Raw genomic sequence first — 13,005 nt, forward strand, 5'->3', positions numbered from 1 at the left:
GATTATATTAGCCACCATAAACAGAATATTTAGAGGTTAAGAGTTGCCTCAGAAAAATTTGAATTGTTGACATTGAACTTAACAATGGAAACAATCGTTTTTGTGAAAAATTGAATTGCATTGTTGACATCAAAACTAAAAATATTGTGTTTCAACTTAATAATACTACCTTAATTTATACTTTAGAATTACCTCGGAGAAATTTGAATTGTTAGCAATGACTTAAACAAAAAGTTTTATTTTGACTGACAAATACTATATTATAATTTAAACTTTTTCTATGACTGTACTCATTTTCTTACACTTTTCTTTGTTTTTTATAGATTTCATTTTTTTGTGATAAAATAAAAAACTTATAGTTGTTCTGCTTCTGAACACTGATGAAAACACAAAATGATATGCTTCATCAACAATCAAAAATATATACATTTATTTTACAAATTCCATATTATTAACCTTCAGAGAATTAAAAATACAAAATTATCTTCATCAAAGCCGAAGCTTTACATCCAGCGTTCAGTGGCAGACTACTATTTCATACTGTTTAACAACAAATGGCTTTAGCCCTCTGGTGGGAAAGACTTTAAAACAAAACTTACAGCAGTTACTTTTCTCAACAACTGAAATTTAGAATAGTGTGATTAAGAAAAATATGTGAACTGTTTGCAATTTCAAATTAATATTAAAATGTACAGGATCAGAATTTTCTACAGTGAAAATTTTTCGGAACTTCAGTATTCAAAAAAGTATACAAGAACTAGACGTTAAGAACATATCCAATGACCGAGCAAAACGAGCATTGGAATGCGAAGCAATCCGAAATGAACTGTGAAAGCAGTTCCGGGGGTTGGTGAGCGCCAGCGAGCAGGGGGCGAAGCCTCCTAGTAAAAGTAATAATACAACATAGGATACATAAATATTTGTTTGAAATGAAATTGCGATTCTCGCAGGATGAAAGCGTTGCTGAATAGATCCAATTTAGGGCATAAAAATATTTTCTTTAGATCAGTAGAGAGCTTTTACGTTACGTTACGCTTTCCCGTAAACGTTAATTAACCCCTTGGGGACGAGCGATTCAGAAAAGCATTCGTACAAAATCAGAATCAAGTTGTATTTAAATAAAAAACGGTAACTTAAATGTGGTCTTTGCTAATTTGACAGACTTACTTTGCTTTTACTTTAATTATTGTTAGTTTAATCATATATATAATCTATGTTAATTCAAAGTATAACTAAATAGTTTTATTTTGAACAAAGTAATGGTGAATTAAATAAATTGAACAATTATAACTCCGCCCACAAATAAACTGCTAAAGAAATACTTTGATTACCAGTTTTATCTTTTTATCCTCGTTGATACGGTTTTATGCTGTCACGTATTTGTGACAGTCGGCGCGAAAGGGTTAACTTATTAGCTCAAACTTATTAAACTTATACATTAGATTAAACTTATTAGCTCAAGCGCGAAAATTAACCTAAAAAATAGCGCATGCCTCTAAATATAGCTTTTGCAATACGTATGGAAAACCTTAACACAAACGCTAGTCTTGAAAAGCCGCACATTTTTTAGTATGCTAAGTTGATCGCGCTGTGTGCCGTTTGTTTGAGTTTCCGAAAGCCTTTTTTTTCTTAATTTTCATTTTTGTTTTTAATACTTTTTATTTTCTTTATACTTTTTAAAAAATGAATAATTTGTTGGAATAGGTAATAGACGATGGTATAAAAGAGAGCTAAATAGAAGAAACGTTTATGCTAAAATAACCGTAGCTTCCATAAGAAATGTACTTCAGATAGGCAGGATATTCTTTGATATGGAAGAAAATATTTTTAAGATTTTACAATTTTACTTTCAATATATTTCGTTTATTTATTTATTTATTTTTTTTTATCTTGTATCCACCAGCAATCTCGGTGGGAGGCGACCGCTTTATCCTCTGATCCACCACGGCTCTATATTGAACCGAATATTGATCCCGAGAAGAACTAGACTATGGTAGACCTACCAAAGTGAACTAATTCGATTTATTTGAATTGCTTTAATGATTCGTTTCGCCCAACTTTACTGTTTCTTCACAGTAGGTTTAAGGGAAGCGTCATTTTGACGCATTTCGAATTTTATAAGGAAAATTACAAAACCCGTTTGCATTTTTATTTTATCTCTTGTAAGGACTTTTATCCATTGATCGAGGTAAATATATATTGCTGTCTATTTCTTCAAAAGAGTGGAAATATTGAAATTCTCTTTGTGGTTTATCTATCTCTATGCTCTATGGATATGCGTCAATTTGACGCGATCGTAATTTAGACTAAGTTTTGAGTAAACATGCAAACATCACATCAATAAAAAATAGGAATGTACCGATAATACATCAATCCGTTATCCGATACCTCAAATGAAACAAGCGTTAAACAACTACTGCCAATAAGCGATAATAGAAAGAAGAAATGCAGAATGTCAATTGATGTGAGATTTTGAAGGTTTCAGTGGCTTAGTTCGAGTATTGAAATTCGTGACGTATATTCATGACGTATCTTCAGCTCTAAGAGAGGAATGAATCAGCCCTTCTCTCTTTTCTTTATCCCTGACTTTAGGAAAAGGTTATGATTGATAGTAACGCCTACTTTTTATTACTCAATGCTCTTATTCGAAATGCGAACAGCATTTGGTAATCATTTTCCACGAAAGACATCTAAAATTTTCATCAAATCGCCCTTATACTTAAAAAGAAAAAACAGTTGATGCCCGTAGCTTTTGTTTAATTTTAGAACTATTGAATTATGCTTGTGATGCGTGCTGTTTTACTTAGTTATATCGTAACCACACCCCTAATGAGGATTTGAATTTATGTAGGGGTATACTTCATCCCTGACTATATAATTCTGTCTTTTCAAAGGCAGCGAAAGCTAGTCTTGATTTCGTTAAACTTGCTGAGTACAGTTGAGAGGATAGACATAAAAGAATTAAATATTGATATATATATAAAAATAAATTACAAAAACTGGTACAGATAGTATTTCATTCTTGCTTATTTTCGGAAAAAGTAAAATGTTCCTGATTACAGAGATTTTTAATCAGTTTTAAAGCATACATAGAGAACTATTTAACGCTCGAGAAATGACAATAGGGATGATTAGTTTATAATTAAGAAAACATTATATTTCTCCATGGCAGCAGATAAGGCTTTTTTTACGATTAAGTTCTCTGCTCATTATTTGCTTGCATTTTGTTATTTTAAAGAACATTTTTCAGCATTTGAAATTTCATAGTTTTCTTTAACCTTCTGCGAACTCAATTTTTTCTTAACATTTTAAATTATTAATAGAGGTTATTGTTGTCTGGTCCAAGTAGTGCAGAGGAATTAAATAGCACCGAAGGCGCTAAAAGAACAAACTAAAACCTTTGGCGAGTAGAGCAGTTGATAGTCTGTGGGGTTTGGGTCTAAGTTGTACAGTTTAGTTGGTGTAGAGAAGGACAATTTAAAATATGATCTGGAGAAAGTAGAACTTCACTTATAGTCAGGACAAGTATTGTAACTTCTTTGGCTATCCAGGGAATAGTCTGGTTATAGTAGTTGTAATAAAGTTTTGGAATAGAATTATTCTTAGGTATTTTGGGAGGTGAGTTTATGTCTGTCTATTGCATCAGCATCAATAAAGGTTAGACGGTAAAATCCTAGAATAGTCCAACTTTTGGCAACTTTTTGAAATCTCGCCAAGTTGGAGATTATTACTGGAATCAACGTTGCTTATTAAAAAAAAAAAAACAATTTAAATTACTATAAATTTATTGAAATATTTTAAAAAGAACGCAAAACATTATACATACTTAATTTACTCATAGAAAACCACGTATATCCCATAGCACTCTGACAAGCATCATGCGCATCATCATCATGACAAGCGTCATCAGTCAATCCACGCTTTCAACATCTCCATTCAAGACTATCTACCGTATCCTTTCGATTAATCAAACTCATATGTTCTCCACATTTAAGGTAGACTTAATGTTAAAGATTAAAATAATTAACAAGCGCAGACGATTGGGATTTTTTATTTAATTACAAGAATTTTTTGTCAGTAAAAAATAAAAAGGTGTTTTCAAAATATTTCATGCTAATTTACAGCAAAAACGATTTTTTTTCATCACAATCTTTTTCCTCATAATATTCCGTATCATACCTTTCAATACAAAAATATCAAGACTGCATTGTTTATTTTTGTCATTAAAAGAATAACAATATTTTGTAACCATAATATTCCTCACTTCAATCATTCAATAAAAAAAAATCGAGAATTTCTTTTTTTTTTTCTGCTTCTGAAAAACGAAAACAAGAAAGTGCTTTTAGCCAAAACATTTCAAGATAATTTACAGCAACAAAAAAATAAATAAATAAAACAAAAACAAGTTCTTTTTCATTTCAATCTTTTTCCTCATAAATTTAAATTCCATATGTTTCAATATAAAAAAAAATCATATTTTCTGTTTTTTCAGTAAAACTATAAAATAGAGTTTTAAGCCGACATACTTAAAATACATCAAGATTTTTTTTCAACACAAAAACAAATTTCTTTGAACTCAATTTATTTCTCTCAATGTTAAATATCATATTTTCCAATAGGATAAAAAAGTAAGAGAGTTTCATTTTGCTTTTGGACAGTAAAAAAAGTGGTTCGCTAAAATAAATCAAGACTATTTTCATTGCACTAGGAGGTTCAACTCTGTGGTTTCCCCTCATATATCATTTTGTTCCTGAAAAGTCGATTAAAAAATTATTTTATCGATGAAATATATAATTATTATTACCTTATGTAACCACATTTTGTTAATATGTTTTAGTCGTAAAGATATAAATGTGTACCTGGATTTGAAAAAAAGTCAGCTGTGCTTGAAAAATACATTTAAACTTTCACATTTATATAAATATTAAAATATTTATACTATTTTGCAATATTTTTATTACATATATTCATTTTTCTACTAATTTTTTATATCACACCAAATGAGAGCTTATAAAATAAAGAGTTTGAGAGGGTTAAATTTTCTTATAGCAACGTTGAAATAGTTAATATATTTGAAGCAAAAAGAGTTTTAAAAAATTCGTGTAAAAAGTACTTAAAATTGCAATAAATTTTGACTAGTTTTGAATTTTGAGCAAAAAAACTCGTGGTTATTTCGTAAATGAAAATGGCCCTTTCAGAACGTAAAATTTAAACTTTGTATTTGCAATTCAACGGACTGTCTAAATTGAGGAAGGATACGGACCACCCTGGGCTTGGCGATTTAAATAGAAGAAGAAGCAACAGAAGACTTAAGTATAAGTTAAGCAAAAACGCAATCAGTTCACGGATCTATGGTTGCTGATTCAACTTTTACATAATGTGGCCCTATACTTTGAAACCCGTACCTGAGTAATTGGTTTGTTTGCTTTTAGCCAACTAACATTTTCGACAAAATTTATGTCATAGAAAATAAAATCCTTAGATTAAAAATAAACAGATAATGTGTAAGAAATCAAACAATTAGAGACGACCTCAAACTATCCGTACTTTCAGAGTATATTGCTAATCCCAATTCTAGTTTCCACAGACACTATGCATAGTATGTAAATAATCTCTAAATAATTTTTGAATAGTAACTGTTAAAGTTATTTTCGTCACATGTTATTTAATTCCTATGTTAAACCTGTGGCTCAATGGACTGATCTTAAAAACTCTGTTCCCAGTATAACACCCAAAATCAAGCAATCAAGCATCACTGGTTGCGGTCAGTTAGAGGGTTACAACTTTAATCAGTCTGCAAGGTACCGAGGTTTCGCGGTATCAGTCATCCTTAAACTGTAAAGTGCTTGTCTTTGCTTGTAGGTTTTCGGACTACCAAAACTGAGGAGCCATCCCCTCAACAGAGGATCAAAATTGGGATGGCATACCTTCGCCTTTGCACATAACTTTTCTTTTTTTTTTCTTTCTTGAATTTAAATTTTATGTTATGCGTTAGTTCTCTCTCATTTGTTTATTGCAAACTAGTTTTTATCACCTACTATTTTCTATTCTTACCATATCAGGCGAATCTGTGAAAGGCTTTCGGCTGGTAACGAGAGACAAAAAGATCTTTATTTATTTAATTAAGACCTAAGGTCAAAATGAATAAAAGACTGTACATATTATTAAAATTGTTATGCTGGTACGAAATCTACACCCGGCTTGCGTGGACTACAGTGCTGACGTAAAATACCCTCAGTGGAAGACGGATCATCCGTTAGAGTACCCTTGCCTTCAACCTAACCATCAAAAAATTCTCCCATAAAAATTCCTCCCAATACTTGATTCAGGAATTCCCTTGCCTTCTGTGTCAGTTCAGAATTACATCGTTACTTAGTTAAACATTCAGACTTAAAAAAATCTGAATTAAGTCCGTTGTTCAACACCCGGTTATAAAATAACATATTTATATTAAGTAGTCACCCAAATTAAAAACATAATAGTAAATATTGTAGATCATTTCTAATGTGAATGCTTTTTAAAAAGAACTTCTATCGCCCTGGAACATTGACATTACAGAAGACAGAATTTTTTTTTAAAAATATGAATCAATCTTTTACAGTATTTATTTTTCATAATTTACTTCCATATAAAAAAAAATCCGAGCCAATCAAATATAACAAATATATATCACACATTGCCTGAAGTTCAAAATAATGGCTTTTAACCCTTACTACCTGATCCTGGTGTTCCCAATTACGAGTAAGGTTAAGTAGAATGTAGGCGTTACCATTAATTTCCCATGTTATTCATTTTGTTATCGGTTTTTTAACAATAATTAATTTAATTAATAAAAGATGAAACTTGTACAAAGAACGCATTATTGTAACGTTACTATAGTAATAAAATGTAATTTTCAAAATAATAATTTCCTGAAGGTTAAAATCATATGAAAATATAGAGCATTTTGAAAATTTACCTTTATTTATGCACTTACAACCAAAAGGATACAATGAAATATCGCAGCTTCAAAGTTCTGGCAATCGCAGTGAATCCTACGCCAACAAAACAATGTACCGTGTTTTCCTTGCATTGCCTATCAAAAAATCTAATGCATGGTGTGTTTTATTTATTTATTTTTTATCTTTTTAAGAAACATTACCAAAAATTTGATTTTTTTGATTTACCAGTATTTAATCATTTGAAATTTTATAATATTTTCTAAAAGTTTTATCAGTTTATCACCTTGGTTGGCTAGAGAAGAGAAATTTAGAAAGCCTTCTGCGTAATTGATTGAGCGTGGAGGGTAAGCAAAGAAATACAGGGACCAGGAAGTGCAATTCTCCCTAGAGATGGGCAAAACTGCTACTTTTCAGTCACTGTTACTTCTGCTACTGGGACCCAAAAGTAACAGTGACAAATAGCAGTGACTGTTATTATTTCGATATAGATTTAATCGATATTTTATATCGATTAATCGTTTTTATTTATAAAAACTTCGTATAAATTAATCGATTAAGTACTTTAGTTAATAATCGATATGATTAGTTTTTAGTTAATTTAATCGATATAATATTTTTATTGTAAAATTAATCGCTGTAATTAGTTTTTAGTAAAATTAATCTATATCATCAATTTTTAATGTAGTCAATTAAAATAATTAATCTTTATACTGAGTCATTCTTATGGAAAGAGATAATTTTTAATAATGTATATCGCAGTACGCAATTTAGTAGTATGGTTTTTAATAACTAATATGGGACCTTATTTAATTCTTGTAAAATGTTAAAATAACAAAATCAAAGCTTTTATCTCAGATAAGATATTAAATTAAAACTCATAATTCTTCTCGTTACTAATATTTTCATAATGATATTACAGTGAAAATCTGATCTCAAAATTTTTGTAGTTGAGTTATTGGCATTTAAAAACGATGAATGATGAGATTAATTCAATATTTTATATTATAGAATACTGATTTCTTCATTAAATGTACAGTAAAATGAAAACTTAATCGCAAGTAAATTTTTAGTAATGTTGTCAAACAAAAAATATCACCGTATTAATGAAATTCTTCATAGCTTTTCAAACTTTTATGAAGATTTTTTCTCCTTTATAAAAGAAAAGAATGCGTNTTAGAGATCTGCCAGTATAATCTATTATCCGTAGTAGCTGTTTTGTTGTATCAAGTTTTTCGCGGAATCCATATTTTTCATCTGGTAAATCGGTTAGGAGAGGTTTTATTCTGTCGTAGATGATTTTTTCGTAAATTTTGCCTATTATGTTAAGAAGACTTATTGGTCGATAACTCTCAGGGCAGCTTTGGTTTTTATTTTTCTTTAGAAATAGAATGATTGAGGCATTTTTCCATACGCTGGGGAAATAATCAGGAAACTGATTTGCCACCTGCTGAGCTGTGGTGCGCCTGCTCCTTTTTGCTGATAAGACGATGTATCTGTCTTCTGCTGGCGTCGTACTTCTAACACGACCTCCCCCGTGCCGCCTACTACACATTCCAGTAGTTTTAAATGATTTCCACAGCCGTGAAACAACGCCGTGAGTGATGTCGAACTGCCCATCTGTTATTTTTCGCCCTTCTTCGGTCTTTCCAATAATTCGACCACGCTTAAAATCATCAGGTGATATCGGAAAGACATGCCGAAAATTTCAAGTTCGTCAACTAAATCTTTCCTGTAGAACTTTGACTTGAAACAACAACTCTCCACACAGGTCAAAACCTTTAAAACTCTTATCAGCGCTATCACGTGATGAAAAGATGTGGGAAAAAAATTTTGCTTACGTATACCTCTTCTTACTATATCCCGCACTTATTCTAATTTCTACCTTTTGCTTCCTTTCATTTTGTGGTTGCTATGGATGATAGTGTTATCCGTCCTTAGCAATTGTCCAGCAGTGTATTTGCTTTTGGAACCTTTTCCTTTCATCAGGAGAAGTCCTCCTAAAACAAATATTAAGGCAGATTCTCTACGTGACTGCACACTTCTATTAAAGCGTTTATTCTATTGCTTTGAAATTCTGAACATATTGGGTGAAATCTGTAAACTCATTTCATGCATGCTTCGATTCTGTTCTTTAATTGATTTTCATTTTAATCTCCAATTATTTCAAATTGAATCGAAGTATTCGGTTTCTGCAAGCAACTTTTTTCGCACCCAACTGAAGAATGTGTCTTCAGGAAACGCATTATTCACATCTGAAGTGTGCTCACTCGAATGCTCCTGGATGGTTACTGTTTTCGAATGATCCGAAGTTTGAGTATATTCACAAACCATTCTTTTTTTTGGAGCAGATGTTTTCTTCTTCGCAAACTCGTCAATTTCTAAAAAAATCTTTAACTCCCGAACTTCTTGTTCCAATGCTGCATTTTTGCATTTTACCACTTCAAATTCCTCATTTAAATCCTCCATTCTTTTTGCCAATATTTCAGCACGCCTGCAACCCTCACATTCTATGAGTAGGAATTTTTCACGTGTTTGCTTCAGTGTTAGGTTTTTTTGCATTCAGTGGCTTAACACTGACATCGGCAACACGTTTAACACTCTGATTTCTGGGCATGCTGATTTCTTGGCTCTCCTCTCCACAAAAATGCAGCCATTTTGCATCTGGCCCTGTTCCTATCTGACCACCACTTTTAAAAAAACAGTGGTCGATTGCCTTTCCGGCACTCCATCTTTTTCTTCGATCGGGCATTAAAAAAGTGTGAATGAAATTCAAAGCAAGCCTAACTTGTCCGTCTGCAATGCCCGTCGCAGAAAACGCTCCACTCATGGAGCATTTGAAAACATCACCCTAAAAAAGAAGTTACAAAATTTTAATCATGAATGATTTATAACAGCGTTTTAATTACTTTTTGGACAGCGTTAATTAAGTTAGACCATTTCAAAAATAATTTAAGGAACTTAATCAGTTATTAAATCAAAGAAGTTCATAAGAAAGTTTTAAAAAAATGTTTCAAAAATTTAGGAAAAATCTCTCATTATATTTAGGGTGAGAAATTCAGGCTCAGTTTCTTATTTTAAAATATCACACATATATTTCCTATAATATCTCACTCAATTAATATCACCTATATTAATTTGAATTATTATTATAATTTATGTGTCTTAAAAAGGTTTCTTTCTTTCTAAGAAAACACAATTCACTCCTTAGTAATATGCAATATATATTATAAAAATTGCCACAAACGTATAGAAATCCATTAAAAAATTTTTATATATTGTAAAACAATGCATATTTTTTCCAAGCACTTTACAGAATATGTATTAAATTGATAGAGAAATATATCACAGAAAACAAAAACAATGTCTGAAATATTAAAGCAGAAAAGCATTTTCAAATGCCACAGAAGTTTAGGCCCAAGTAACAATATTTATTCAGAAATTTTCAATTTTCTGGATATGTACTATTTTGAAATTTATAGAAAAATTCAAAGCGTGCCTGAACTTTTGTGGAGCCCTCTATTTGCACGAAAACTAAGTAACTGTACAACACTGGATATCAAATATTGAAACAAACTACTGCATTACTGACGAATATATTTATTATAAAATTAAATTTATCTTACATTTTAAACGATAAAAAAAAGGTTTTAAAAAATAGTTAATATTAAAAAAATATTTTCATTAATTTTTTATTTTGAGTTTTTTTCCTTTTTTTTTTTTGAATTAATGATCAAAATTTATTATGATAGAAACCTATTTTGATGCTAATCTATAGTAGAAAAATTTTTCAGGAAATCCTTATAGACAATGCTACCTAAATATTATAGGAAAAAATTATGCAAAATCATAAATAGTATAGGTTTTATTTCATAAAAATTAAATAAAAATTTATATATTAAATATAAATTAATTTATGATCTACCTGCAGTATGTGGAACATGGCAGGATAAATATCCCTGTTCCAATTTCCAGCGCAGGTGATTGCATTGCTCAGAGCTTTGCTGGTGAACAGCTCCAGGACCATCACTCCATACGCCCACATATCAAAAGCCTTGCCATCGACCTCTGTCACACCCCCGAGTGACAGGCAAGCTTCTGGAGGTCTATACACACTCGGCAATCCAAGTTCATTCCAGAAAAACAAAATTAAATTATTATGCAAAACCTTCACCGTGAGTCAAAAGTAACCCGGGGAAATCGAATCATTATAAAATTAGCAGCAAGCGAGACAACATCTTGGAGTTGTTTGAAAATTAAAGAACGTTTACTCAGCTTCAAGTTGGCCGGATGCAACACACCAAAGCAATTTTAAAGAGCTATAACAGTTAAACTTATTTTGTTTAGATGTGTCAGCTCGAAATGTTAATTTTGTATTTAGCTTTATTCTGTCTTAAAATCAAAAATTAAATAAAATGACAGCATACGTCCACTTTAACATTAAAAAGACCGTGTAGTCATTCTTAATAAAGCATTTTAGGGTTTGTATTTATTTTATATTATAACCGCCATTGAACAACCAATCCAATTTTAGATTTTCAACTACTAATGCCCTGCTCCATAGCCTTGTAATTTTGAAAATAATCCAGAAGACAAGGGAACTCCTGAATCAAGTATTGGGCGAAAATTGACTTCGTGAAGGATTTTTTGATGGAACTAACCCGCATTTGTGTTACATGTAGAGGAAAATCTCACTGGTTAGCCAGACGGCAAGGAGACTCTAACCCATTATCCGTCTACCACTGAGGATATTTTACGTCAGCAATGCGGTTGGTGCAAGCTGGATGCGGAATTCGTATCGTATTAAATTATCTTCAGTATTGAAGTATTGGTAATCGCTGGGGGGCATTTATCGCATTCGTTACCAATGTAAACCTAGCTATATTGGATATTGTTTAAATATACCGTATATATATGTTTCACTGTATTTTTAATAATACATGTTTTTATTATAGAGTTATGAGAAAAAGCAATTGTAAGAAAAATTGTCAAATTATTCAACGTTGTGATTCGTAGTAGAAAAATTCGTCCGTTTGTGTTAAAGAGATTATAATCTAATAATAATCTTAGTTAAATTTGAAAACATTGCAAATAAAAAAACTAAATAGGAAAATAAAATTAATCTTAAAATGAAAATAAACTAAGCAATACATTTTGCCTAATATGAAACTGATATTAAATGGCTCACCTTGGTATTGCCTTTGTCGCAGATGCAAGACAAGAGAAGTCACATATGACAGCTCTGTAATCTTGCGAAATCAAGATGTTATCGGATTTCAAATCCAAGTGACACGCCTCATTGGAGTGCAAGTAAGCCAAACCACAAAGAGTATCATAAAGCCATGATTTGAGGCAGTCTAGGGCACTTGATTGACTCAAAAAGTGCTCGTTTTGGACTGCATCCTTCAGAGTGCCCCTGTGTACGGGCATTACAAAAACTCCTACATCAGGGTTACTGAAGCTAATATATCGCAGGAGGGGGATTATATTTGGGTGGCGCATTTTTGGCCAAATTTCAATTTCACTTTTTTTAGTGACCTCAAGAGATACAACTTTGACGGCAACTTCTTGGCCAGAGAAGTCCATCATTTTGTATACGTCACCAAAAGCGCCAGACCCAAGCTTTTCAATGCATACGAAGTGATTAGCTTCTAAAATTTTCATGGCATCTCTTTTGTGTTGGTATCGCTGCCCGGATGAATCGGGGAGCATGGGTTCTTCTTGACCCAAATCATGATCACTTTCATCAAAATGATCACCCATTTCTCAATTTTCTTTCTCAAAGCGCAGGAAAAAATATTTTCCAAATCAATTTGCTGTTAAGCAAGAACTCTAAAGCACACAATCAGTCTTGAAAGTACAAGTTGGAATGACCAAAAATGGTTTTTCCAAAGAATTTTTACTAGTTTTTAACAATGAATATAGTTTATTTTTCATGTACCAACAATCGTATTTTAATTTTTAAGAAATAATGAAATGTTTTATTCAATGAAAACATGATTACATTTTCTACTGTTAAAAATAAAGAATCTGCATTTCATTGTTCAAAGTCAATAAGTTAAATATT

The 13,005-nt window shown here is 31.3% G+C and overlaps 1 protein-coding gene across 1 annotated transcript; it reads right to left on the minus strand.

Moving 5' to 3' along the window:
* Positions 1–9,465: 9,465 nt before the first annotated feature.
* LOC107436916 (probable serine/threonine-protein kinase DDB_G0284251) lies at positions 9,466–12,701 on the minus strand. Its single transcript, XM_016048744.1, has 3 exons — positions 12,127–12,701; positions 10,864–11,044; positions 9,466–9,789 (listed from the first exon to the last, which is right to left on the minus strand). The coding sequence occupies exons 1-3, from the start codon at positions 12,699–12,701 to the stop codon at positions 9,466–9,468; spliced, it is 1,080 nt and encodes a 359-aa protein (XP_015904230.1).
* Between the last annotated feature and the right edge of the window lie 304 nt (positions 12,702–13,005).

Source organism: Parasteatoda tepidariorum, chromosome X1 (genome assembly GCF_043381705.1).
Source record: "Parasteatoda tepidariorum isolate YZ-2023 chromosome X1, CAS_Ptep_4.0, whole genome shotgun sequence".
In the NCBI taxonomy this organism is placed as follows: domain Eukaryota; kingdom Metazoa; phylum Arthropoda; class Arachnida; order Araneae; family Theridiidae; genus Parasteatoda; species Parasteatoda tepidariorum.

Excerpts from the sequence above, each read along its gene's own strand:
- LOC107436916 (XM_016048744.1), bottom strand. The coding sequence starts at position 12,701 with ATGGGTGATCATTTTGATGAAAGTGATCATGATTTGGGTCAAGAAGAA. Across the intron at positions 11,045-12,126 it reads GCGACAAAGGCAATACCAAG|ACCTCCAGAAGCTTGCCTGT; the intron begins GTGAGCCATTTA and ends GAGTGTGTATAG. Across the intron at positions 9,790-10,863 it reads CCATGTTCCACATACTGCAG|GGTGATGTTTTCAAATGCTC; the intron begins GTAGATCATAAA and ends CTTCTTTTTTAG.